The following is a 27,674-nucleotide window of genomic DNA, read 5'->3' as shown; positions in this document are numbered from 1 at the left end:
TAGCCATTCAGCTGTTGGGACTGACTGGGAAGCTACGCTTCTTTTTTTGTTGTCTGCTCCTTTGCCGATAGGAGGGCTTGATTATCTACTATATGTATCTAGCAGAACTGTTGTAAATGTTACACATCTTATTTGACTCAGTACCAAACAGAGCAAATTAAGTGTTGCTGGGAAACCCTGGCCGTTTTTGAATGATTATTTATTTTTTTTAAAGCATATATTTTAGAGGTTGTTCTTTGCCAAAAATAAATCTCTAGAAAATAGTAGTCATCAAGTACAGTTCTTGGCTCATATGTAGCTTTCTTATTTGATAACATTTTTTTGTTAAAAGTTTCTTTTATAATAACTATTGCAATCATATATATATATTTGCTATCAGATGTAAACAAAATAAAGCAGTCATACTTTGTAAAATACTGAGCTGTTTTCAATTCTGAACACAAGATAGACTTTTGCAGTGTCCTCTTCATTGCCTAATGTTGAATAGTCAGTTTCTTACATTTAATACTAAATTGAAAACCCCATTGTCTAGATGATATAATTTCTGAAAATCAGTACTAACTACTTTGAGCTAGTGTGTCAGCTATAAGAGTGTTTTGAGTTGCATAAACAGACATTTTTCTTGTAATCTTATTGCCAATTGATGAAAAGCTTGACATGAGAAGCTCAGTGTAAGCCCGCAATGTGCGCTCACAGCTCAGAAGGCCAACTGTATCCTGGGCTGCGTCAGCAGGAGCGTGGCCAGCGGGGCGAGGGAGGTAACTGTTGCAACAGGTCTGGAGAAGGCCACAAAGATGATGGGAGGGCTAGAGCAACCTCTGCTATGAGGACAGGCTGAGAGAGTTGGGGTTGTTCAGCCTGGAGTAGAGAAGGTTTTGGGAAGACCTTGCAGTGGTACCTGAAAGGGGCCTACAAGAAAGCTGGGGAGAGACTTTTCACAAGGGGTTGTAGTGATAGGATGTGGGGCAATGCCTGTAAACTGGAAAGGGGGAAAAATTCAAATAGATATTAGGAAGAATTCTTCATAATGAGGGTGGTGAGGCACTGGCACAGGCTGCCCAGGGAAGTTGTGGATGCCTCCTCCCTGGAGGTGTTCAAGGCCAGGTTGGATGGGGCCTTGGGCAGCCTGGTCTGGTGGGAGGTGTCCCTGCCCAAGGCAGGGGGGTTGGAACTGCATGATCTTTAAGGTCCCTTCCAACCTAAATGATTCTATTATTCTATTTTTAAATTACATTGATGTACATCTTCAAAATCAGTAAATACATTTAAGTAAAGTACTAAAAATACGAACATTTAAGCAATACATTGAAGCTGGTTCATGACAAGGTTTTTTTTTATTCTGTCATTATCAGTTAAAATAGGGAATTGTGCAGTGTATGTACTTAGTGGTGGTACTTTAGGAACACATAAAAGAACAAATTATGTATGGGTTTTCAAATGTTATCTACCTGTCATCCCCATAAATAAAATACAGGCGTTATTGTTTTCAAATTTTGTTTTCTTTTGTAACTGATGTTTTAACAAGATTTCCAGTGCTAGAGGTTATCGTAAGTGTAGATGCCTCTGGAAATATACTTTAAAATGTTCTGTTATGACTGTCTGTAAATCCTGATCTTTTTCTTGTAACTGCTCTTATAAGTATGGTGTGTAAGACTATCTCTAAAATACACAGAGCCTATCTTACTGTTGGATAAGAAAAGTACATTAATACAGTTTAGACAGTACAAATACTGCAACTGTTATTCTGTTAACACCAATATGTATTATAAAAAGATTTGTGAGTCATTCCATTGGTACAAATAAGTACCAGACTGATACTCATGTAGTACAAATGTTGAGATTGGTTTTACTCCTAAGTGCTTCTCTTTGTGTTTCTTGTAGGAAACAGAGATGAAGGTACACATGCACACAAAATTTTGCATCATTTGTTTGCTGACATTTATCTTTCATCAGTGCAATCATTGCCATGCAGATGGACATGACCATGATACTAAAAAGGAACGTGTGCACTACCATAATGACTATCAGATCTCAAATGCATCCTACTTCCAGAATGGAGGAACAGAATCTATGCCGAGTAAATTTTCAATGTTGGAAGCTGAACATGAACAAAAATACTACATTGAAAAGATTTTTGATCGTTATGGGGAAAATGGAAGATTATCTTTTTTTGGCTTGAAAAAACTGTTAATAAGCCTTGGTTTAGGAGAGGTGAAAGTAGTGATGATAAATCATGATGATATTGGCCATGATCATGTTTCTCACTTATATGCTTTAGAAGTACAGGAAGGAAAGCACTCTCACTCTCATAACCATCCTCATAGCCACTCATCTTCAGAAAATCAAACTATCTTTAGTGTGGCTGCAAAGAGAAATCATAAATGTGACCTTGAGAGAGATGCAGTAGTGCCATCAGTAAAAGATGATGGCAGACACGTTCATGACCAGGGTCGCCATCACCATCATCGTCATCCTCGTCCACATCATCATAACCATAATGGTACTACACATCATTCGCGTAACGATTCAGTTAGTCATAGTGAACATGGAGAACAGAACCATGAACCTTCAACAGAGACAAACACAACTCAGGATCAGCCCGAAAGAAAACAACGGAAACAGAAGAAGAAGCAAAAGAAGATCAGTGAGACTACAGGAAATGCTACACGGGATTATGCCCCAGATCATGATGCAGGTGATCAGTATGAGTACAACCGTGTTCATAAACATGATCATGTACATGATGCATCTCGTGTGCACATACACCATCACGAACACAGGAGTGATCGTTCTACTAGGCATGGACATCAAGATTCTAGTTTAGGTAATGAGGATGGACACCACCATACCAGCAACCGAGAGGCACCTCATAAGCAGGTTAGCGTAAAAAAACATGCTATTTTTTCAACACGGAGTCATAAGGATCATAATGAAGATGAACGTGATCGTGAAGAGGTGAGTATTAAGTAGAGAACTGGTAAGTTCACTTTCACTGTTGTTGCATAATAATTGTAGATGCAAACCCACAAATAGTGCAGAAGCAAATTTGCAACCATAGTGTAATATGGATTGACTGAAAATGTTGAAGTTCACTGCCACAGTTTGAGTTTACTTTACGAGTTCTCATTTGTGTCTGCCCATCTTTTCTCACAGATCTATCTTCTTGCCTATTTGTCTGTATAAAGGAATACTTAATGCTTTTTGAGATACCCAGCTTGCGGGTGGGGTTATTTTCCCTTCCCAGTGTTCATGAAAACTTCCACACACATATCTCTTTTAGACTTCTTTCTGAATCTAAGGTCATTAATATTTCTGGAAACTGCACAGAGGCTCTTCCTTGAAAGAAACACCTGCATTTTTTTCAGCATGCTTCTAATTATATAGATGTAATTTTTGTAGCTCTGTGCTCAGTGTAAGCTCTTCCATTTCTCCCTTCAGCATCCATTTTTTTCTGTCAGGACCATAACTATATTTTCTCTTCCCTCTTACAATTAACTATAGAAGGAGGACACTTAGATATCACAGTTTTAAACTAGAAGTCAGAATAGGAAAGGATGGAGTGAGTGCTGATTTTTAAGTTTTAAACTGAATTAAAAAGTGAGACAACTCCAAACACAGAAGGTTGGTAGGTAAAGAGAAGCGTTAGAAAACCTGTTTCGGTTTTATGTTCTTCCACTCCTTTCCTGCTGCTGTTTCTTCGTTGTTTTTACTCTGTGATGGTAAAGAATATGGAAACTGATTTTTTTCATTGACATGTATTAAAAAATGTATAGGTGTTTGGAGTCAGAGTTTGTAGTGCAGACGTGTTTCTTTCCCCTCATAAACCATTTAAATCAGCTTAGACACATTTTAGCACCAGTGGAATGTTGTTTCTACATTGCAGAGTTTCTGCTTTCTGCTTGTGTTCTCAAGTCATATGCTAAATTTTGCATAACTGTATTTTTTAATTAGTGGCTTTCACGTCTGATTTGTTTATACAATTTGCTTGCAGTGCTTAAATGTTACCCAGCTGCTACGGTACTACGGTTTGGAAACCAGTTCTCCCATATCACCTGAATTGTTTATATACATGTGTCCTGCTTTGCTATATCAGATTGAGAGAAGGCTTTGTATTGTACATTATGATGAGCTTGAAGATTTTATGAAAAGTAAAAATGCATCTATTGAGAATAAAGACAAAACAGGTGCATCAGGTAGGTGTTTAACATCTAAAGACTTCTAAATTATTTTGCATTGCAAATATTAACTTCAAAGTTTGAAATGTTGTGCAACTTAGCATTGACTAAAGAGTAAAGGAATGGTTAAAATTTAACATATTTATTAGAAGAAATCTGAGACAGCATGCCCCTTTTTAGTCAGGAGACATAACATCCTGTTTTGGTGGTATTATAGCTTATTCTACATAACCATGGTTCAGGCAGTCATGCCTTCCTTTCTTGTACACTTTTATCCTTTTTATTTTCATTTTTTATTTTACATTTACTTATGTTTATTTCTTTTTTTTTATTTTTTTGTCCTCTATCATTGAGATCTACAGCTGAAACATTTCAGCCTGGATTCTTCCCACTGTCTTTACATGCTGGACTCTTTTGTCATAGGAACATAGGCAAAGTACCGAATTTTTGGAGACAGAAGGGCCTCTAGGGATGAGCAAGTCCACCCACACTTTGGATTATTTCTGTCATTTAAAATATGTTATGTCTTTTTCTCTTAATGTGACCGAGGAGATCCATATATTTATCTCAAAGTCGGAAAGTTGCAGTGTTCGTGTGGCACAAATTTTCTTAATATATTTGCCCTGGACAGCACCTTCATCACAGTTCATTCACTGAAAAATATGATTTGAGGCGTTACTATTTTTGTATTGTAGCAGTGGTGTAAATTTGTAGAATTGACATCCAGAATTTTTTGTGAACTTAAGAAATAAAGACTGAAACAAGATACCAAGAGCATTTAAACTGCCATTTTTGACAACAGTTCCTTTTCTGACTTCCGATGTCAGTTATTCTGTACTACTCTTCTCTTAAGCATATGAAAAGTATTCAGTCAAAATCCTCTGTGATCAGTTTTAATTTTGTGTTTGTGAGCCTTGAGCAAAAAGCATTAGGGGTTTTTCCTTCTTATAATAGTTCTAAGCTACAGATATTTTTACTATTGTTAAAACAGTGACTTCAAGGGCAGCAACTTCCATTTCTGTGATTTCGTAACTGAATATACTTTTAAAATATATGTTTGCTATTCCTGTTTTATAAATTATAATGTTGAGCTGTTGACTGATGTTTAGCTGTGGTTAAATATTAAAAATCTTGGGCAGCATATCCATGTATTGAATATAAAAGTATTAGCAATTATGAATATTGATTATTACATAGGTGTTTATTAGCATTGTTAGAAATAAAGAAGTAACTAAACTTTCGTAGATGTTAATAACTGTTGGAAAGTGTATTGATGGTAATCTTTCTTAACAATGCTGGAGTCATTAAAATAAATAACTTGTTATACAGAAGTCTTCTGTAGTGACACAGCTACTATCTTGTTAACTCTTCGAAGATTGCCATCAGCCGGATGCACTGTGTTTTATATGGCAGCAATTTGTTTTGTGGGGTAGTCTCATTGTAGTAAGAGTTGACCCTTGCCTAATTACCAAGAGGATTTTGTAGAGTGGCTGTAAGCATTTTCTGCCAATTAAAATGTTGAAATGATGCACAAAACTGTCATGTTGCCCATGCTTTGAACCAGTTTAATTAGAAAGTTTCTACAGATGAGTGCTTCTTTTTAAAAGAATGCATTTTCTTTCTTAGTAATGAGTAAGGGAGTTGATGGATAACTCAGCTTGAAGACCTTTAACATTATAAGAGACTTAATTTGCAAAATTAATGAAGCTTATTGTGAACATTTAATATGTTTTATGACATGTGATATCTTGAGTATAAATAACACATTTGCCAGTTAATTGTAAAAAATTGAGTTTTAACTTACTGATTTGGCTTTGAAAACAAACAGTAACCTCTAAAACAGGTCAACTTGATTAGATAATGATAAATCATTCTTCATAACAATTTCCTGTATGCTGTTATATTAACTGCAGTGAGACTTCAGTTCATGTAATAATCATTTTCCCTTCTTAACTAAAGAATTGAATCACAAAATAATGAATCTTAACTGGTTTATAGGGCTTGTGGGATATATGTCAGTCATAGAGTAGCTTAACCTGCAAGTTGTAGGACTCCACTAAAATGAAAACATGTGCTTACCTGAGCTAACATAAACATTTTTAGATAGAAATATTTGCCAGAATTAGGAGAGTGCAGAAACTTTTAAGTACTAGTTTTAAGTGGGTTACTTTAATTTGAACTAAGGCTTTCCAAAATACATAATAGGCAGGTGCTGCTTCTGTTCATTGACACTAACCTGTAAGTTTTCCACTAGTTCTGATAGTGCAGCTTTCTAAAGCAAAGTAATTTTAAGTAACTGATGACCAAACCCAGGAAGTGATGTTGGATTTTCTTCCTGTAACTTACAGATAGTTCTGTAACATCTTCTAACAGCAGATTTTCAAGAGCTTGTACATACAGCTGAGCTTTCGAAGTGTACCTTCTGGAAGAGGTGGCTTTGTTGTCATTGAGAGCTCCTAAAGAGCAAAAGGAAAGGTACACATTGCTATGAATCAAGCTAATGGAAGCAGTACAAGTAAAGACTAAGCAATTTTTTTAAAGGTGGAGATCAGTTAGAGTTGTTGATTAAAAATATGTCAGTTCAGATATATCTTGCAAATCTGCCTATGCAGATGCCAGTGTTCCCTGGAGCTTTACTATTCCCTGAACCTAGCAAGGATTTGCTTCAGTGGAACTTTTCTGTTAACTTGCTTTCCTGTTAACGCTTGCAGGTAGCTAGCTGTTATCAGCCTCCCGAGGAGGCTACCTTACTACCCTGTAAGTCTCTTTTAATTTACAGGTAGCTGTCCAAATCCAAGGCACACAGCTGTCTTTCATTTGCTACTCACTGTTTGAACAGAGATTCCTTACTGAAGAAATTTTTCAGTCACCTCTGTCCTGGGTTTTTTTCCACACAAATCTTTTATAAACCAGTGCTTAATAACTTCAGCACATTGACCAAGCTTTATACAATATTTCATGGAATATTATGCACTAAGATCCTTTAGAACTTCAGAGTACTTACAGTGTTCATAATAATGCATATTAGCTCCACTTTCATAATAGTTTAGTTTTTCAGACACTACAGGTGAAATAAATCCTTCAATAAAATTTTGTGTTGGAATTTTGTCATTAATCTTCTTTAGTACTTCTTTTTATGAGGAGTGCTTGTGTGTGAATGTAACTTGTGGAGTCATGCACAGCTTTTGTATATATTTTTTATTTTTGACCTGATAGAAGCCTTTTACCAATAAGTTTGGTTCCATACCATTTTTAAGAGTTTAAACAGAGACTGAAACTGACAACCAAGATCTGAGAGATGCAAAATTTCTGTATTCTAATTCTCATGTGCCTCATCTTAATCATTGTGCCATGTTTAGGTAGTGCATCATTCAGAAGAGTACATAAGCCCTCCTGAGATGCGTTTGCCAAATCTATGCTGTGTTATATGAAACTTAAGCCAGTTTGCATAATTTCCTTTCCATTTTTTTCCATATACGGCTCTTGGTCATCTAACCTGGCACTTAACATCATAGCATCTGTGTCTGGACTGGACATCCAATCTCCTCTCAAATGCCTGTGTAGTTTCTATTTGGCCATACTTGGCATGCATGATTTAGTATTGAATTACAAGTCTGCATATGCCATTTCTTTCAGTGGAGCCAGTTAAGCCAGAGTGCATAATTGAAGCGCTCTAGGGATGAATCAAGGCTGTGTAGTGGCAGTGTATTGGTCAGCAGGATCCTGTTTCCACTCTAGACCTACTTGCATTCCTGTTTTCCAACCTCTGTTTTTCAGTTCCTCATCTGATGTAAGTCTCTGCCTTTTCACCAAGTCGCTCTTTCCTTTCAGTACCAATATGCACACTTTTTAACGTTTTTTCCAATCAGTTTCTCTTGATGGATGTGCTCTTTAGCCCTTTGCATTTGAATTTGATTGTTTCCTTTTCTGTACTGTTGTGGAATCACAGCTACAGGCTTCAAAAGAAAGAGTATCCCAAACCAGCAGATTATGTACATTTTGAGGTTGAACCAGTCCAGGCCTGCAGCAGCCACAATTCAGGTGGCAAAGTCTCATCAAAACCGACCTGTAGCATTTTTGGTACAGATAAGAGTTCTTAGGACATTTGACTGTTAAATTATAAAATTCATCGAGCAGCTGCAACTTATTCATTCCCTCCCCCCCCACCATTTCCCAGGATGTTTTCCTCCTCTTGATCAAAAATGAGTGGGCCTTCAGGATTGTAAGGAAAGTCAGATTATGCACCAAAGTATGACGGTGCTAATGTTTTAAATCAGAAGTTGTTGACTTCCCTTAAAGTTGTCAAACTGTCTAGGCAATTTTGATTAAGAATAAAGCAAGGAAAAAAAAATTAAAATCTTGAAGCATTTAGGTTAGAACTTAAAATAAATAAATTTCAGATGGAGGAAATCATGTTTGTGAAAAATCTCAGCCCAAACAACAAATGTTTGTAGAATAGGAACACCGGCTATCCCTGTCTTTGGGACTATGAACCATCTGAATTGTATTGTTGGAATTAAATGGTTTTTATTCACTGTTCTGTGACATTTCTGTGATGGGAAGAAACAAGAGAAGTGTAAAAAAAGCAGAAAGAGAGGAAAAAAGACTTCAAACAGTTTTTAACTCTTAGCCTTACTAATGATTTGAAAAGGCAGAAGGAAAAAATATGTCATTGTAGTGAGACGCTGACTGCAAGAGCCATGCTTCTCTACTCATAGCAACTGTTTCTTGTGTAATTCCTCCTTCTCTCTGTCACATAGAAATTTGCACATTTTCCCTAATTAGGAGGATTATCTTGAGTGCACCATATTGCATTATCAGTTTTTCTTTTAATGACAGTAGAAGTTCCCAGAAAAATACATACTGCTTTTTTTTTCATAGCAAGTTGCTTGCAGCTCTTCTAGCTCTATACTATAATAGTATTTGATTTCAAAGTTCCTTTGTCAAAGGTTGAGTCTTACTTATTTCTCATAAATCGAAATGCGTGTTTCCAAGCAACAGGTGAAGAGAATGGCACCTAACTGAACATGTTGGTCCTAACAAAGAAGGAGGAAAATTCATTCCAGTTAAACTTTGCATCACAATCATGATGAAAACAAATGTCAAGTATGACTTAGTGCTCATAGAGCCCAAGTAAATTTAGTAGCAGAGATGTTTTTGTCCCAACATGAAATCTTTTGCTTTTTGTGTTTCATTAAGGGCTACAGAGCTAAGCCTGGAACTTACAATCAGGAAGAATTGCTGGGCTCTTTTTAGCTGATTGTCTTCTGATGTCTTTCACAGTATTATACTGTACAGTGGATAAGCGTGTGGACTTCACAGAATCACTAGGTTGGAAAAGACCCACTGGATCATCGAGTCCAACCATTCCTATCAATCACTAAACCATGCCCCTCAGCACCTCATCAACCTGTCTTTTAAACACCTCCAGGGAAGGTGACTCAACCACCTCCCTGGGCAGCCACTAACAGTGCCCAGTGATCCTTTCCGTGAAGAATCTTTTTCTGATGTCCAGCCTAAACCTCCCCTGGCAGAGCTTGAGGCCATTCCCTCTTGTCCTATCCGCTGTCACTTGGGAGAAGAGGCCAGCTCCCTCTTCTCCACACTCTTCTCGGGTAGTTGTAGAGAGCAATAGTGTCACCCCTCAGCCTTCTCTTCTCCAGGCTAAACAACCCCAGTTCTCTCAGCCGCTCCCCATAAGACTTGTTCTCCAGAACATGAGGCTTGAGTATTGCTTTCGTATTTTTCAGCACCTTTTGAATGAACAGTCATAGAACTTAAGTTAAAGGAAAGTCACCTTCTTAAGAAAAGTCATTAATCCGTCTTGAAAGTTTTACAAGTATTGTTCTGATAACCTTTCTGTATTCATTTCTTCCCACAGCCTGGTTTTGTGGTATCATCTCTATCACCGTCATTAGCCTGCTTTCGTTGCTAGGTGTGATCTTGGTTCCCATCATTAACCAATGGTGCTTCAAATTTCTTCTAACTTTCTTGGTAGCTCTGGCTGTAGGAACAATGAGTGGAGATGCACTACTGCATCTGTTGCCACACGTAAGTATTGTTTCCTTACCTTCTATTCTTGACTGTAACTGTATATACAATTTTGAAAAAATTGTTTGACAAGTGTCAGCAAATAAACCTTCACCAATGCTGGTGTAGATTGAGTTGACTGAGGGACATCCTGAAACAGTGTTGGCAACTTTCTGTTAGCAAAAAGATAGGAAATGTGCATTTCTTAAAAAAAAAAAAGAAAGGCGGGGGGAAGTAGTTGTGTATTCACAGTTTAACTTCTGTCACAGTATTTTAAAACACGTAATGAGACCAACAACAGTTATTTTAAATTTAGCAGTATTGTTCTCTCTTCTATTTACTGATACTTGTGTATGAGGAGTAGCACCTGAAAGTATTTTGAGGGAGTAACTTCCCTGATGACTCGTTTTTTGGGAGAAAGTAACTTCTACCTTACTTAATTAAGTCTAAGTCCTGGGAGGGTAAGCAGTTTTTAAGTTCTGATGGTAGACTGTAATTCTTAGAAGCAGAAATGTTTTCTAAAATTTTGTTACCTTAATACTTTTAGCAAAAATACTGATGCATATATGTATTCTTTGTGTAATTTTAATAATTTTTTTTTTAAGTTTATGTTTTGGATCAGAATTAAGGCTGTAATTGACTGCAATAGTTTAAAAATAAATTGATAAAGAATTTGATTGCTAATGGGACTGTTATATTTCTGACTGTTAGTCTCATCTTCAGCATTGTGGCAGAAAAAAGCTGAAGCTGGATTATCTCCTCCTCCTCCCCTAAATATTTCCCAGAGGAACGTTTTTATCAATGAGGGTAATGAATAGTGTAATGAAAGATTTCTATAGTAAATGTATTTGTATTTTAAAAAAAAAATAAAAACCACTGCCCAACTTTTAAAGACTCTTTATGGTACTTGCCTGGCAAGGTTATATGTTTTGTCATCTGAGCTCAGGGCCGTTTCAGTCCTCTAATTGCAGCAGGTCATTCTCTGATACTATTTTCTCTCCTCACAGTCACATGGAGGCCACAACCACAGTCACCACCATGGCCAAGGTCATGTTCATGAACACAGGCGGTCTCATCAACATGCCCATGGACACGGAGTACAGACTGAAGGCTTTCTAGAAGAAAATGATCCGGTGCTGAAAGGTCTTGTGGCACTTGGAGGCATTTACGTTTTGTTCATCATTGAACATTGTATAAGAATGTACAAGCATTACAATAAGCAAAAGGTACACCCTAAAATTGCGAGCTATTTTAAAATACGTCACTTCTGAGTGTTGAGGAATTGCCTATGTGATGATTTATTATTCTGGGAACATGAAGAAGTGTGGCAAATCTGCATTCTGTTTAATTCTTTGCGAGGAAGCCCTTTGCTAAAAGAGGTTGCTTTTCTTAGCAAGGTAGTTTGGGAAGATAAAGTAGAAAATTGATGGGGGAGGTTGCAGCTTTTTGGCGAGGTGTATTTGGAGGTAGATCTAAGTAAAAGAGATTAACAGCTCTTTCTCTAAAGCGTCTGATCTTTTTGCAAAAATATGAAAGGCAGTATGTGAGAAGGAACTGGTAACAGAGCCAGACAATTGTTAGACAATTTACAAGAAATTTAACTGTATACTATTAGCTAATGATGCCAGCGTAACAGAGGTAGTCAGTTTTTCCATGTGAGAAAATGCTAAAACTTGCAGACCTCTTGCTTTCTAATTGCCAGTTAAAATTTAACTTGTTTCCTCGAAAATGATTGGATTTTCAGGGCTTGGAGCATGCTGTGGTCATGATAGTGTTATCAATGGAGATCTGAGGGGCAGGGTGGCGGTGGGTAGAAATTCAGGCCACCAAAGAGCCATAATTTTTCGACAGTCAACATAAATACGTTTTTAACTTTTGCCTCCATCATTCGACTTCGAGGAGAAAATTATTTTGATGAAACTATAGCTGCTTCTCCCAAAATGAGTGCAAAATTTTAAAGTTCACTGTTTTCTCATCAGACTTTCTGCCTAAGCTGGATAGGCAGCAGCAGATTTCCTGTGTTCAAGGAAGCATTTCATAGATCTTCTAATAAAGAGAGAAAAGCTATCACGTAGGGCATATATTTAAGATTAAGTAAATAATTAAATCCCTTAGGCTGCTTTGGCAAATCTATGATCTCTGTTGTATGGCCTGCAGAGAGGAGAGCAGCGAGCTTTTCCTGAAACAAAATGCAGGGAAGTTATAGGAGTATAAAATTTAAGTTTTAAGTTGAACAGAGTAGAGGACCTGTTCTTGCTGCATGCTTGCTTTCTTGATCAAAATAAGCAAATATAATAACTCTGTGCACATTCCTTTCTGGACTATTACCAGCAATCTTTGTCATAACATACTGTTACTGAAGTGAAATATTGTCTGTCTGTCTGTGTGAGCGAGAGCCTGTGGTGGGTAGCTAAGGGCTTCCACTGGGAAGAGATATTGTTACCAAGCCTTATATTATTCTGTAGTCATATACTTCTGTTAGGCATATTAAGAGGGAGATTAGTCCATTTTGAAGAGACTTTTTGATAATATTTCAGTTTATTTCTATCGATGTCATTTTACAAAGCAGATGTTTTCCATTTCCTGTTGCAGAGTAAGCAGAAATGGTGCAAGAAGAAACAGACTGAAGAATCACCAATTGGAAGGAAACTTTCTGATCACAAATTAAATAATAGACCAGATGCTGACTGGCTTCAGCTCAAACCCCTTGCAGGTAGGCATTTATTTTCAGAATTTTCTCTCATTACGAGATTCAAAGTAAAGGCATGTAACCCATGGCATGTAGCATGTAACCTCTTGTACAGTTTTGCTGCTATTATGCAAATCATTGTTAATAAGACTTAATAAGCTTTCCCTATTAAATCCTTTTTAATTTTGTTTTCCTTAGATCTGAGAGCACTCTCAACACTTCCTAATACGCCATACAAACAGTTCTCAGATTTCTGAAGGAGTCAGGTTTTGGGTGGCTGAGGCTCTTCGAGGGGGTTTTATTTGTTTTGTTTGGGGCTGTGTTTTGTTTAAGCCATTATTTGTATACTTATACATAGTTTAGCTGAGAAGACTAAACAAAATTAATTTAATAAATGCAACAAAGTATCCTGAATATTCCTCAAGCATACATAACACCTTTCACATAATGTTCCTTCATGACAGTCTGAATGCCCATGCACTATGTGCCCAGAAGAAATGCTGTATGACCCCTCTTGAAGGGCTGAGAGAAGGGGAAAGGCTTTGCTTCAAGAACTGCCCTTTCCATTGCCTGTATGGCTGCTGAATTAAATTGTTGATGAAGAATCTATAGGCTATATTTATACAAATGCGATTTTGTTAATTTGAATGGTTTGTGGAAGGGAGAGTTAGGATCATAGCCGTCTCCACTCCAGCAACTTAAAATGGGATTTAGGGCATTGACATAGCTTTGAGAATGGTGATACATCTATTCGAAATGTTTCCATTTTCTTTTAATGAGAGATCAGTTCTTTTGCTTTCGCAAAGCAGTTAAATTCTTAGGTCAGTGATGCAGTAGTTGCTGCTGCTATTTTAAATAAGAGTTAATGCAGTGCAAGAATTAATGCAGTGTCTCTCCCAACTGCCTTCAATGCAGGACCAGATGACTCAGTTTTATCAGAAGATCGACTCAATGAAACTGAACTAACTGATTTAGATGGCCAGCTGGAATCCCCGCCCAAAAATTTCTTATCTGTAGAAGAGGAGAACAATATGCACCATTCTCACAATGATGTCTCACGTGCTGCTCATGAGCATGACCTTCATGATTCAGAGTATGACAGCCATGGCGAAGATAAAATGATAGCTAGAAAACACAGTCACCACTGGCATCACAAACATTCCCATCATTCCCATGGCCACTGTCATTCTGGAAAAGACCTGAAAGATACTGGGATAGCTAATATTGCGTGGATGGTAATTATGGGAGATGGCATTCACAACTTTAGTGATGGCTTAGCAATCGGTAAGCAAAAGCACTGAGTATTTCACAATGCTTTCTTCTTACCTTTGGTAACTTTGGTAATATTTTATTTATCAGTGGTCACAGGTAAGGCTTCCAGTTGGCTGCCGCAGTTACTGGATTGTTTAATCTCCTTCAGAACAGAAATTAAAATGCCATCAATTGTAATAGTCTTGCCCTTGTTAATACTCTGTCACTCTTTCCACCAAGATTAGTGTATTGATAGTAGTGATAGTAGCAATCTCTGCCAAATAAAGGTAGGAGCATACAAGCCTCCTTATGAATTATGGAGCACATATAATGTCTATTTGTTGTTTGGATCTTAGTATTTGCCTTTGAATGATAAATAAGTGCTTTCAGCCTTACCTATATTTATTTATACTACTACTACTATTTCTGTTATTATTAATACATAGAATTATTCAGCACTTGTAAATAATAAACATACTATGAGTCAGGTTACTGAATTAAGAGAAAAACAAGCACTACTTAGGATAATTTAATTTTTGTTTGATAAGAGTGTTCTTTCGGCTTATGGTCAGTATATATTTATTTCTAGCCAAATGTAGAAGAAATTGGGTACCAAACAGATTTGGTTAGATTATTAAATCAACTTTGATTCATAAAACCTCTAAATGTGATTTGAACTGTAAAGCACATTGATTGAATATATGTCATAGAAGTCAAAATGATGGTGAGATTACTGAAGTGCATGCTTTTAGTTTTTTGCAAAGGTAGCTACTTGGTACACGGGGTTCTGAGCTGCAGAAAGAACACGCTGATTTTGAAGGAAGGAGGATAAGCTACTTATTAGGATCCAGTTAATCTACTACAGTTTCTCCAAACAATTTCTAAAGAAACCAAACTCCATTAAATTTAACTTTTTGCTTCATTTTTTCCGTTAAACAGGGAAGGCATTTAGACAGTGGCTTCTAAGGCTCAAAGGGATCACTACGCCATCTGTTGAGAATGTCACTGTATTGAAATTCCATTTCTAAATATTCCTGTGTCAAGTCCAAATAGCTGATACTTTGGTAAAAAGTGTCTTCCATAAATTTTCATCCTTTTAATATATTGAGTTATGAGGAATCCAGAGGATAGTTAAATTTGCTCTCTGTCTTCAGATTGTGTCTTCTCTTTCTACTTGCCTGTTTTGACTGCTCTGTCAGAGGCACTTCTTGTGCCTTTCTCTACTATAGTACAAAAATTTAATATCACATTTCTCATGACAGTTACTTACGGTATGAACTTAAAGTTGATTGAATTATATTACCTTACACATAAGCCTCTGAAAGAGGTTTATGCCAAAGTTTTTTTTCCTTATTATTTGGCAGGTCTTGCTTATTAATGTTGCTGATGTGTGTTCTACAAATAAGCATAAAGGAAATAGATAGGTTATGGGTTAAATATTAGTTTGGATTTCCAGCCTGGGCAGGAGATAGCTAAGCTGTTGCTTATGTGCATTCTTAACTGTCCTGCTGTACTTTGTTCCTAAAAATGTAAAAGTGATGCTATATATTAGCTTGTTGCCTTTAAGTCTCTGTTTTGCTCAATTGTGTTTTCCCATCCCAGGATTTGTATTTCAGATAAACTGAGTAATAAAGTATGCAGTGGTAATGCACATCCGGGGTATTTTCAGTTTATGTACAGGCAGGACACAGACATAATGAAAACAATACTAGAGTGTGTATTCTAACAGAAGGGTGTAATCTCTGGAAGGTCTGTTGATTAAATTTTCTTGCCTGAAAATAGTAAAATGTTGTTTGAATCTTTTTTTTTTTTTTTTCCCCCCTAGGAGCAGCTTTTAGTGCTGGACTGACAGGAGGAATTAGTACATCTATAGCAGTATTTTGTCATGAGCTTCCTCATGAACTAGGTAACTGATTCTATAAACTGGTATGTTCAGTCTCTTCATCAGTACAAAATATTTGTCTGGAAGCTGTGGTGATACTCGTCCTGGTAGCATAATGCAATGCAGATGCTGCAAGGGTAACCAGAACTTCAGAGACTAATGGAGCAACATTACTTCAGAGTACATAACGAGAATATTAATACATGATTATTTTGACAGGTATCTAGTTACACTATTACAGAGAGAGTTCACACAACTCTGGCTTTGTCTTACATGAAGTTAAGTAAAATTACCTAAGTACACCGAAGTTTCCACAAATAAAGTTTTTTGTGGAGATCTTCAGAAGAAGCTTTGTACCAATTGGTACTGAGTCCAGTAGGTGTGGGTGACTGTTTAGCATAAAGCTTGTAGTGTTTGTTGCCAGTGCCACTGATCTTCCTCCCTAATTACATGATGTTTTCTTGGGGTTAGCTAACCATGATGAAACCTGTTGTTTTTCTGTGAGCCGTAAGTTGCGTCACATGAAACTTTAGTGTGCCCCAAGGCTTAAATAGAGCAGCCAGAAATAGGAGAAGCCATGGTTTTTTGCCAGTAATGTGAAATTCTGCTAGATCAAGCTGTGTATGTACTCAGAGCTTGCTTACTTGATGAGCCACTAGCTCTAAATTATCAAAAGTAAGGTAAAACAAGTACTTCAAAAACCTTTAGAGATTATGAGTGAAAGCATTTTCCGTGCACAGGTGCTAAGTATAAGCTAAGTAATCGACACAGATGGGAAATAATAAAGCAGGTGTTCATGCTTTGACACTGGTGCTATACTGTCATTAGTTAAGTGAAGCTGCTGCAGTATATATAGAGGCTTGCAATATGTATTGTGCTTATAACTTGCTAGGTGAACATGATTAACCTTATATAAAAAGTTAGTAGTTCACTGTACATGTTTTTTAATTTTGATTCTAGATCGAGTAATTAATTTCTAGCATTTCTGACACAAGAACATACCAGTTATCCTCACGACAGCCTATCATCTTTCACTCCTCATATTCACAAGAGTTCAGTTTGAAGGGAGTAAAATTATCAGAGCTGAGTAGAACATATACCTCTATCGGCAATTTTAGCAGAGCTGTCCTGAACTCAACACAGGTTAACAAAGTGTGTATTAAACCAGCAATTGATTAAACATGGATGTGAAGTTATCCTTTTTGAATGTAACTCTTCCCACTGCTATCTTTCTCAAATTCATTGTCACCTTCTGCCTTGTTATCCTCCTCTTAAAGTTGCAGAATAAGATGTATTTAGTGAAGAGGCCATTTCAGATACTGAACAAAACTAAGCCTTTGATTTTATGTGCCATGAAGAACTACTGCAAAATATAGACAAGTCCTGTATTCACAGGTGCATTCTCTGTAGGAGGACCAGATCTAGACTCCTCCATTTACCTTTAACCACTAATCACTATTACCTTTCTGACAAGCAGCAGGTATTGTATTTTATTGTATTACATTGTATTTAATAAAGGGGTTGCTGCACATAAATACAGTTCTTGCAAGAGTTGTCATACCCTATTGCCCAGTCAGCCTTTGAGCCTCTGCAGCAGCATTTTTACTGTAGCAGTGCCTTGGATTGTTGAGATGGTAAATGTACACCAATATATCTCCTTACTCACCTGAGAAACATTGAAACTAAATCCCTGTGTTCTGTCTCCATTTTAGGTGACTTTGCTGTACTTCTCAAAGCGGGTATGACAGTAAAGCAGGCTATTGTGTACAACCTCCTGTCTGCCATGATGGCTTACATAGGGATGCTGATAGGCACAGCAGTGGGACAGTACGCTAATAACATCACCTTGTGGATCTTTGCAATCACTGCAGGCATGTTCCTCTATGTGGCCTTGGTTGACATGGTAAGATTGTTGTGGTTCTGTGTCATTTTTGCATTCCATGCATAAAACCTTGTACACATGGTATCAGTCCATATTCAGTCCAGATTTCTGTCCTAAGCAGCTTCAGAGCTGCATTTAAGTAAGCCAGTTTTCTCACTTCTTGTCCTTCCCAAGCCCAATGAGGATGAGATCAGTTTTCATTTCGGGGACATTTTCTTATGTTTCTTCTGATTCAATATACAGGGGGAAAGTTTTGTCACTTCCCTGGATTTTAAGGACAGATCTTGTAATGTATTAAATAATTAGCCAGTTGGTCTAGAAACTCCAACTTAGTTAAAGCTTTAATGCACAAAGATTCAGATAGCTTTTTGTGGAGTGGCTCCCTGGATTTGCATTGCTTCATTCACAAACGACTCTTGCCTTGGACAGACATCCTAAAGCAGAGGCAGGCTTCTCACAGCTCCTCTATTTTCTCCTCAAATAGACTAAGTAGCCATCTGCCTCTTATCAGTAATTGCTGGTTGGATTGCCTGGTGTGCCTGCATAGTGCTTATAGAAAAATACTGAAATTAACTGGAGTTCTGGCTTTGAGTGATGTTCCAGTAGAGATTTTGTCATAGCTTCTTTGTACAGGATTGTGTTTACTGGAATGAGGACCAGCCTGTTTCAGTTTTCAGTTGTGGGTAAAATGGAATAATTTACTCTTCTGTAGTATTTTAAACCATGCATTTTCTTCAACTTTCCAACTTTCTTCAGAGATTTTGTTGCCATATCTGGTAGCGCTGTTAGCCTACACTGATAGTTCTGCTCTCCTGCATACATTTGTGCTAAACATCCTGCTTTCAAAGCACATTTTTTAGCAGCTTCCTCAAAAGTTAAGTGATGCAGGAGTGAAACATGATGTTTGACTCTCACTGGCTGACTCGTCAAAGCAGGCAGGCATCTGTCAGTTACTTGAAGCCACAGACTTCAGGTTCCAGCAATTCTCACTGAAGGAGCATCACATCTTTGTCAGGTCACTGTCTACAAGGCTGTCAGTTGTCTGTTCTGGTGTGGGCGCATTGTATTATTTCCCTGCTGCTAACTAAAGCAGCTGACATTTTGAACCTGAAAGCAAAGCTTCAGTTTCCACTGGATTTACTGGCGTTGGCAGAAGCTGCCTTGGCCTTTATGCCCTCTAGCAAATTTTCCTCTGCAGTTTGTTGTGTTCAGCTCTACTGGCACATTGGTGCTTAAGAAACTTAGAGTCAGAGGGGCTTCCAGCTTACTTGTAGGTGGCATCCTCCACATGCGAGAACTTTCTTGTAAACTTAGCTTTGGTTCTGAACGTCTCACATTAGTCTTAGTAGTAGTTATCAGTTGAAGGCCTGAGCACAGGTCAAGGTAGGACATAGTGGCAGGGGCTGCTTCTGTGATCTTCATCTCATTCAGCCCTGCTTGCCATTAGGTCCCTTAAGGGCTCTTGGAAGCCAAGCACTGGCCAATCATACTATGGGATATTTCACTTCATTAGGAGAAAATTAATTTGAAAATATACTCTAGTGATGAAGTCTCAAATCTATTACAAGGTTCTCTGTCTATTACAAGGATCTATTACAATCTATTACACCTTTCCAGGGTTTGCTAAATAAAGTGCCTGTGTAGTTGAGAGTGATCCTTCATGCAACTTCAGATGTTTTCTATAAGTGTTTTTCTATAGATGTAGCCTATAATTAATGAAATATCACTTCCTTACAAGTCCTGTGGCTGATACTTGTTTCCTGTACTTATTTTGACTTAAGGCGTCATGTATAAAGGAAAGCAGTATTTTCATTCTTTTATTCCTTGTTCTTTTCCTCAGTCATCACAGTAGCAAACAAATAGTCAAAGCCCAATAGTCTTGACTAAACAAAGGCAGGAAAGGTTCCGCTAGGCACACTTGAAACTGCACCAGATTTTTGATTTGATGTTTCCATAATCTGCCTCCTTCTCAAGGAACTCATTTTCTTCTTATCTGACACTTAATAGGAACATATTTTGATCCTTCGCTAGCTCAACAGAGATTCACACAGGTGCCATTTTCTATCAGTTTCTTACACAAGCCTATCAAGAATGGACCTCTTGGCTTTTTTGTATCCGATTGTCCTGAAGTTTGTCTAACTACATGCCTTCTAACAAAAGGATGCTATTTTCCAGTAGAGTGGAAACTCGGGCCTTTTTAAATCCTTCAGTCTTTCCATGATTTCTCATGAAGTTTCATTTGGTGATAACCATCAGAAGAATAATCATAATATCCTCCTTCCTGACGATGCTGGTTTGATTTGACTGGGAACAGACTTTTCCTATATTCCTTTCCAATCCAACTTGAATCATTTCATCTTACTGGAAAATAAATGTCTGCTATATTTTTGTTTCCTTATATCTCTAGGGCAGAAACTATAAGCTTTCAGCTTCAAGAGGGTGTTATTTTTCATTCTGTTGACAGGACCAGTCTCTGAAGTTGGTCAATAGCTAATAGCTGTCAATAGCTAATAAAGCAAAAAAGTTTAGTGATCTTTAGATGTGCTATCAAAGTAGATAACCAGTAGTGTTAAAGCCCATCATTGTAAAGCTAAGGTAAAGCCTATTTTTTTCCTTTAGAGCACATTCTCTCAAAAAAACATCTGCAGTTTCTCTGGACAATTTCTTCTTCACACCTGTCAAGCTGCTATCTGAAGTTCTCCTTACACCTCCTTTAGCTGCTACCGCAAGCAGTACTGTGTAGTTGGGCAGTACTTGTTCAAATGAGGCCCTCCAAGGAGCTTTGCCTGCAGGTGAATGTGAATATGCAAGAGATTCCTACAGTGCTAATGTGTGTGTGAACTAGATCTCAAAGATGGAAGGAGGGCCTTTACCAGTAACAAGTTCTTGCAGTGCATAGCCTTCTTCCTCCTTCCCTCTCAGAGTCTTTCCACAACCCTTTCTTCACTGGTGTTCTGCCACTGAGGGAGAGCAAAGTGGCCCTGGCCTGCTCTGCCTGCCTACTCTAGCGCTGAGTAGAAGAGGAGCATGTGCACGCCTCTTCAGATGTGGCAACAGTGAAAAATAAATACTTTAAAGACAGCGATGGGGAGTGTGCCCATAGTACTGATTTCTATTAAGTAACCTTTTTTCCTACCATAAGGAGTCTTTTACTTGCCATTCATTTCTACCATTTTGGGGATATATGACAGCTGCCACGATCTGTAGCTGAGGTTTCCACTTCTGCTCATCATGCTCTCCCTTTGCACGTCCATGACCAGAAGCCGTGGAAGTTGTGGAGATGGAGCACTGTGCTCTTCCTAGATTTTGAAACAGATGCCAAAATATTCCTTATTTCTTCTTAGGATCATCTTTAGATTTGGAACAGCAATACTATGTCTCTGTAGAACTTGATTACAAAACTTGAATTACGTGCAGATCTTCCATTCAAAAAAAAGGTGAAGGTGAGAATTGGCAGCAGCAATTCTAGCACAACTCTCCGATTAGGTTCTGTATTACTTGGTGAATACGATTCTGATTTATTAAAAAGAAAATAATTATGCCACATACCTTGCCTGCCAACATCTGCCTGCAGATTCAATGGTCTGATGGTTTTTCATTGCCTGTTGTGCAGTTTTCAGGTACTTGCAGTATCCAAAATTATTCTGGCCTATCTGATGAAGGGCAATAGACTTGTGCTGTGTACTACCTAATAGAGAACAAAATTGAAACTTTATGTTTTTCTATAATAAAGAGTGTCCTGAAGAAATTCCTTCATTTACCTGATGCTTTCTTATTTTAATTTATTTGTAAAACATTTTAAGTTATTTCTTTCTGCGTGGATGGCTTTAGAAGACACTTCATAAATTTAATTTTTACATCTTCCAAGTCCACTATTATTTATTGCTTTTGTCAGTACTGTGTGACTTTTCTTCATAGGTGAGAGATATAAGGAATATCCAGAGCTTTCTGAGGTTTTTTAATAGCTTTGCATAGAATTTCTCTTGAATTAGTTGTAGCTGTTATTCTCATACTTAAGAGGGAAATGTATGTGAATATGTGTAAGCATATAACAGGACAAGTGAATCAGCAGAGTCATTATAAAGGGTATATTTATAGCAATGTAATTACTGTAGCAGTAGTCAGAGCTTTTTATTATGTTTATTTGAGCATGACTTAATTTTAATTGAGTAAAAAAACTTGAATGGGCAGAACTCAAGCATGCTGAGCTGGTCCTTATCTTCAAGAATTTAAAGTGGGTGTGTGATCCATTAAAAGCTTAAAAAAAAAAAAAAGTAAAAGTAAGTCCAAAGGAAATAAAAGGCATTTTTCATTTGTTTTGTAAATACATTATGTGATCATGTGTTGATCAAATGTAGTGGGTAGAAAGAGTTTAGCTACATCTTAATATTTTGGTTTTATAACTGAATCATTGAGTGTCTGTTTTGACAATATCATCTTATGAACTTGCCCATATATAAATGGAACAGACTTTCTAAAATAACTTTCTAAATTGTTTTGCCTTTTAGCTACCAGAAATGCTTCATGGAGATGGAGATAACGAAGAGCATGGTTATTGTCCCGTGGGCCAGTTCATCCTTCAGAATCTGGGCCTGCTGCTTGGATTTGCCATCATGCTGGTGATTGCCCTCTATGAAGATAAAATTGTGCTTGACATCCAATTTTGACCTAATTCTGGTAATCACTGTGGTTACAATAACGTTACTGTACGGCTTTGAGTCTGCACTGTTTCACTGGACGCACATTGCTCAGAGGAAAAGCAGTGGCTTGCACTACTTACACAAGTACAGTATCTTCATTTGTCTGTAGACTGATTGCTTTTTTTTCTAATTCAAATCAGATGAGATTACCCAATGCATCTTCTAAACTGAAGTGACTGACAATTGGAAAATACTAAATATGAGAAATAAATGCCAAGTTCAGTGTACTATATAGGAATCACTGCTTGCTTAAGAACGAAAAAGTACAGTGAATGATCTACTTATTTGGGAAAATACCATTTTATTAGTACACTCAAACAGAATCCAGAAAGTGATACAGCTGAAATTCATACCTCTGGAAGGAACCTGAGTAAGCTTCTAGTGCCACATAAGTCTTAAGCAGCACATATATATATCTATATATGTGTATAGGTCTATATGTAGACATATCGATATATGTGTATGCATATATATATGTGTGCCTGTGTGTGTGTATATATATTCATTCTGTGCTGATTCTTCTGCATAGTGGTGACTTGAAGTATTAAATCTCACAAGCACATGACTGGAAACCACTGTGCTGATTTACATTTTGAAAAAGAAATCCAAAACCTAAACACTGTTTAAATTCTTAAGAGTATGTGTTATGCTGCACTCCCATCATGATAAGCTTCATGTGTAAGAAGGCAGGCTGTTGCAATATACGCTGCAAAGTGCTATGTTCTGTCAAGGAACAGTTTGACAATGTTTTCCTGACTAAGATTTATTTGATGTTTGTTCCTTGATATTAGTAGGAAAATGCAAAATGCAGTAGAGTTAGTGTTAGCTTGGGGAAATCCCTGATGTTGGAATTACTGAGCTATTTCTGGTTCTTTTATACAGATGCTAAATATGCATTGTGTGCCACTTGCAGCATAAACTACTGAAGAATTGTGGCTGTGAATTTGTGCAAACTCTTTTAACAGAGAATCCATATGGGAATTTCTCCTTTTTTTGTTGGGTTTTTTTAACAATTATGTTGGAATGTTTTCTCTTCTTCATGGTAAAACGATCCAAAGTGCAGGATGCTCGTTACTGAACCTGGGCACAAGGGTTAAATTATGCTCTATGTATGTAGTACTGGTAGGTTATTTACAATACTGTAATATCAGATCAAAATCTATTACTACAACGCCTTGATATCAGACATTGTAGCACCAGCCATTTCTGGCAGTAGAAAGTATGTAAGATTTCTACTTCCAGCATAAAGGTGTTCATTTCTATGATATTTTTTTACAATTTTGGTATTCAAATTAGATTATTAAAAAGCAGATGTGATAGATTCGTGGTATGTGTAATTTGGAAGGATAGACTGACAATTTGGGCCTTAATTTGCTGGGATGAGCTGTCCTAGATTGGATTGTGCTGGCGTGCTTATATTGCCAGACATGAATTAGTTCTTCTTGTACCCATCTCCTTAAAAAAATCATGAGTTTGTGAGGAGCGCAGGTTGATTCTGTAGAACCAGTCCTAAGCATGGCCGTAGCCTTTTTTAAAACATACAGTTTGTCATCTTTTATGTGTATGCCAGGTAAAATCTGTATTTTGACTATGTGCCGTAAGTTTTGTTTCGGTCTGCGTGGTGCCAGTGTAGCTGCTGAAAACACTGATCCTAACGCCTTTAATGAGAGCCAGTTGGTATCTTCATTCCATTTCAACTAACTGTGTGTCTTCTGTGGCCTTTTACTGTTTAGAAGGTTCATTGGTCAATTCAGTTTTTACTGAGAGCAGCTCATGCATTTTAAAGATATCAGGTGGTTCTTGCCAGTATTTTTTCCTAATCCAGAAACAGTATTAAGGGTCCATTGCGAAGAAGGGTGCAGTTTCTTCAGTGAAGAAGCCAAAAGCTCAGAGTTCGAGCATGCAGCCATTTGATGCTCAGAACTCAGGTTTTCTTTCCTACTCTTTACACGTGTTTACTGCTGGACCCTAATTAGACACTGTTGTTAGCTTCAGATTACTGAATTTCTGCAGTGCAAAGATCCTGGGTGACATTTTTTCATAGTGCTTGTGTTAGGTCACTGAGTACCATTTTCAGAGAGACTTAGATCCTTGGAAGGTATCCAGTGAGTTAAATTTAACAGTGTTTCTTATGTATTAAACTGACCCTTTATTTCCCTTTTCTGTTAACAACTCCCTTGTACTCAAGAGAATTACATGGTCGAACTGATATTTTGTCAAATAATTTTTTTTAAGTTTATTTCTTTTAATCTTTTCAAATGAAGATTTCTCTGGTTTGGGTAGTATATTTACTTTTGCGTTAGTTGGAGTATGGTTATAGGTTGGTTATAACACTGCCAATGTAGGGAAATAGTTAACTTCCTTCCAAGACCATCTTTAGAGAAGGGAAAAACATGGTCCTTGAAGGTAGGTACTTGTATTTTTCGTTAAATATGGGTTGTTTTCCTTTTTTTTTTTCTAGTATTTATTACAAGTTATGAAGAGCAGTGTAACAGCTGTGATTTCTTCTGTATGTTTCCACCAGTACTGAATTCCAAATGATTCTAATGTACACTTTTGAGTCATGTTACAGACAATCTGAATTCCACTACATTTCTACTTGGCTTCAACATTCCGTTCTGCTTGAATCCAGAGTCTCATTTAACTTGTATTTGTTGGAGGGCATAAATGTTACTTGTATATTACAATGCTGTCACTGTGTGACATCCCAATTTTGATGTAGATCACATTGCACTCAATCCGCTGTGATTATGCTTAGAATAATATCGTAGTTGCTAGATGCAGTGTGATTTTTGGTTTTGTTTTTTACTTTTTTTTCCTTTCCCCTCCCATTAACAATTGAGTCTATGGTTTAAAATGTGTTTATGGTCCTATCAGATAACTTGCTGAGCTATCAGTCTTTTTGTTACAACTAAATCATTTTTTTAAATTTTATAAAGCTGGAAATGATCAAATGCTGTTTTGTTCATTGTCAACAGTGTTGTGTTCATTTTATGTATGTTCCTTATAAATAAGGAACCTTCAGAAAATAAAATTATTCAAGAAGCAGATATTTTTGTTGGCTTTTACAAAGTTTTATTTATGTTTGAAACAAAACACTAAAATACAAATCTCATCAAAGGCACAAATACAGCCTGGTAAATGCATTCATTTTAATTTTCCTTTTTACGGGGCATTTCAGGATGACACACATCCCTTGCCAGTGACCTACCTCCATAAATTGTGGTAACTTTATGAGCTAAGCTGACATAATAACGCCACACCCCATCTGATCCAGTGATCCCGGGGTTTGTCTGAAGGGAGAGTAATTGCGATGACAATGTTGGTGGAACAGCCTGTAGTTGACAGGACCCCTCATCTCTCACTGGTCTTGTACACTGGGGCCAAGTAACTTGGTCGCTGTGGAATATCTGCTCTTTTACACAGCTTTAGCCATATCTGCAGTAAAAACTAAAATCATCCTCTTCATCTCAGCTCAAAAAAAAGGCACTTAGGGAAACTTGGCTTGGCCGAAGAATTTTGACATTGCCTGGTTTTTGGTTTGTTTGCTTTTTAAGAGATAGCCCTGAAAACCAGTTACTTGTTTCCTTTATTTATCAGATTGCTTTTTCTCTCCCAAAATATGCAACACCAAACTTCCTGTCACTGTCACTATTAACAGAGGATTCTCAGCTCCTCTTAGACACTTAATTTCTGTTTCAACGCCAAACAGTTCATTTTTTAAATAATTACCCTGTTACTTCCTTCAAGCCTAGAATTTAAGAGTATCAATTCTACAGTAATTTGTTGGTACATAATACTATAAAATGCCATCAAATGAAAGATACTGACCACAGGTGCTGTATCATGGAGGATTTGGGGATGAGATTCTCCTAGCTGCTTAGTTTTTCTGTTCCAGCATGCTCCATCCAAGAACAGTCCTTGAAAGTAGACCCTTGAATCAGTTGAAAAAGATACCATATGACAGAAAAACTGAAAATGCCTTCTTGCATTTTTACCATCCTTATCATGAAGTTTTCTGATGTCAGCTTTAATGTTTCCAAACTTGGAGATCTGATCACGTAACCAGCATCTTTCACTAGTTAATCTTCACGTTGTTTCACTGCTTGCGTTTCAGATTGCCCCTTGTTTATACCACTTATAAAAGGTTCATTAAAGAAAACAAAACTTAAATGTTTAAAAAAGATAAATACCTTTATTTTGGAATGTCATAATGTCATGACAGAATGACAGCTGTCATTCTATAGCTCTCCAGAAAACAGTCAATTACAGCAACATTGTCTTTCATCAGACATTATTAAGATCAGTTCAGTTTTATCTGTTCTTTTTTCCGAGGAAGGGCAAGCTAACAAATGCACTTGCAACTGAAACCTAAGGTAAGTAACATATAATACAGTGGTTTGGTAAAAAAAAAGGGCTTTTCCCCCTTTAGAGCAGTCTTCTATTGCACACTGTGATTCTATCTGTAAGATATTTTCCTATGGATAGTGAAAGTAGTATAACTGTCTCCACTAAATGCTTGGTTTTCCTTGGCTTTAGGAAAATGCATGTCTTCAGCCAAAAGGCAAGCCAGATACCGTTTGAAAGTCTGATTCACTGTGGGAAGTTTGGGGTAAGGCATGTCTTCTGTTGGTTTCATTCTAGATCACATGCCAGTCCAGGAGGTGAACTAATCTCAGCAGTGTTTAAGGATTGAAATAGTATTTTGCATTTTCACTTCTTGTGTATCTTATGGGAAGGAGCAGTGCAATTTTATATGTTTTCCAGCTGAACTCATTAACTTAATTGCATAACTCTTAAGTCTGCAAACTAATGCTAACTTCTGAGTAGATAAGCAAAGGCAGATAATTGTTTGATGAATTTACTCAACATCTTCAGAAGCAATTTCATATTCCCTATCTTCCAGCACTTCATAGTCAAAGTCTAGTAGGTCTGTTGGAATGGTGTATTTTCAGGCATAGTTTGCTGGGCAACTATTAAGAAGGCTTGAGGGAAGAAGAATCCTGAAATCCAGAAGACTGGTGGAAGTCCATTTTCATGACACAGCTGCAGCAGTAGCAAGAGA

General features: G+C 37.2%; 1 protein-coding gene across 2 annotated transcripts in view; it reads left to right on the top strand.

The window, feature by feature from the left end:
- Positions 1-25,648, top strand: part of SLC39A10 (solute carrier family 39 member 10) — a 58,760-nt gene extending 33,112 nt beyond the window's left edge. For both annotated transcript variants that reach the window (XM_069860723.1, XM_069860722.1), the window contains exons 2-10: positions 1,882-2,955; positions 3,992-4,193; positions 10,057-10,226; positions 11,213-11,431; positions 12,798-12,918; positions 13,810-14,178; positions 15,971-16,051; positions 17,740-17,930; positions 22,418-25,648. In XM_069860723.1, coding sequence (XP_069716824.1) covers positions 1,891-2,955; positions 3,992-4,193; positions 10,057-10,226; positions 11,213-11,431; positions 12,798-12,918; positions 13,810-14,178; positions 15,971-16,051; positions 17,740-17,930; positions 22,418-22,576 — 2,577 coding nt within the window. In that variant the 5' untranslated portion in view covers positions 1,882-1,890 and the 3' untranslated portion in view covers positions 22,577-25,648. The remainder of the gene's footprint in view (positions 1-1,881; positions 2,956-3,991; positions 4,194-10,056; positions 10,227-11,212; positions 11,432-12,797; positions 12,919-13,809; positions 14,179-15,970; positions 16,052-17,739; positions 17,931-22,417) is intronic.
- Positions 25,649-27,674: the final 2,026 nt, after the last annotated feature.

This window comes from Phaenicophaeus curvirostris, chromosome 7, assembly GCF_032191515.1.
Source record: "Phaenicophaeus curvirostris isolate KB17595 chromosome 7, BPBGC_Pcur_1.0, whole genome shotgun sequence".
NCBI lineage: Eukaryota > Metazoa > Chordata > Aves > Cuculiformes > Cuculidae > Phaenicophaeus > Phaenicophaeus curvirostris.
This window is presented reverse-complemented; position numbering and strand designations above follow the sequence as displayed.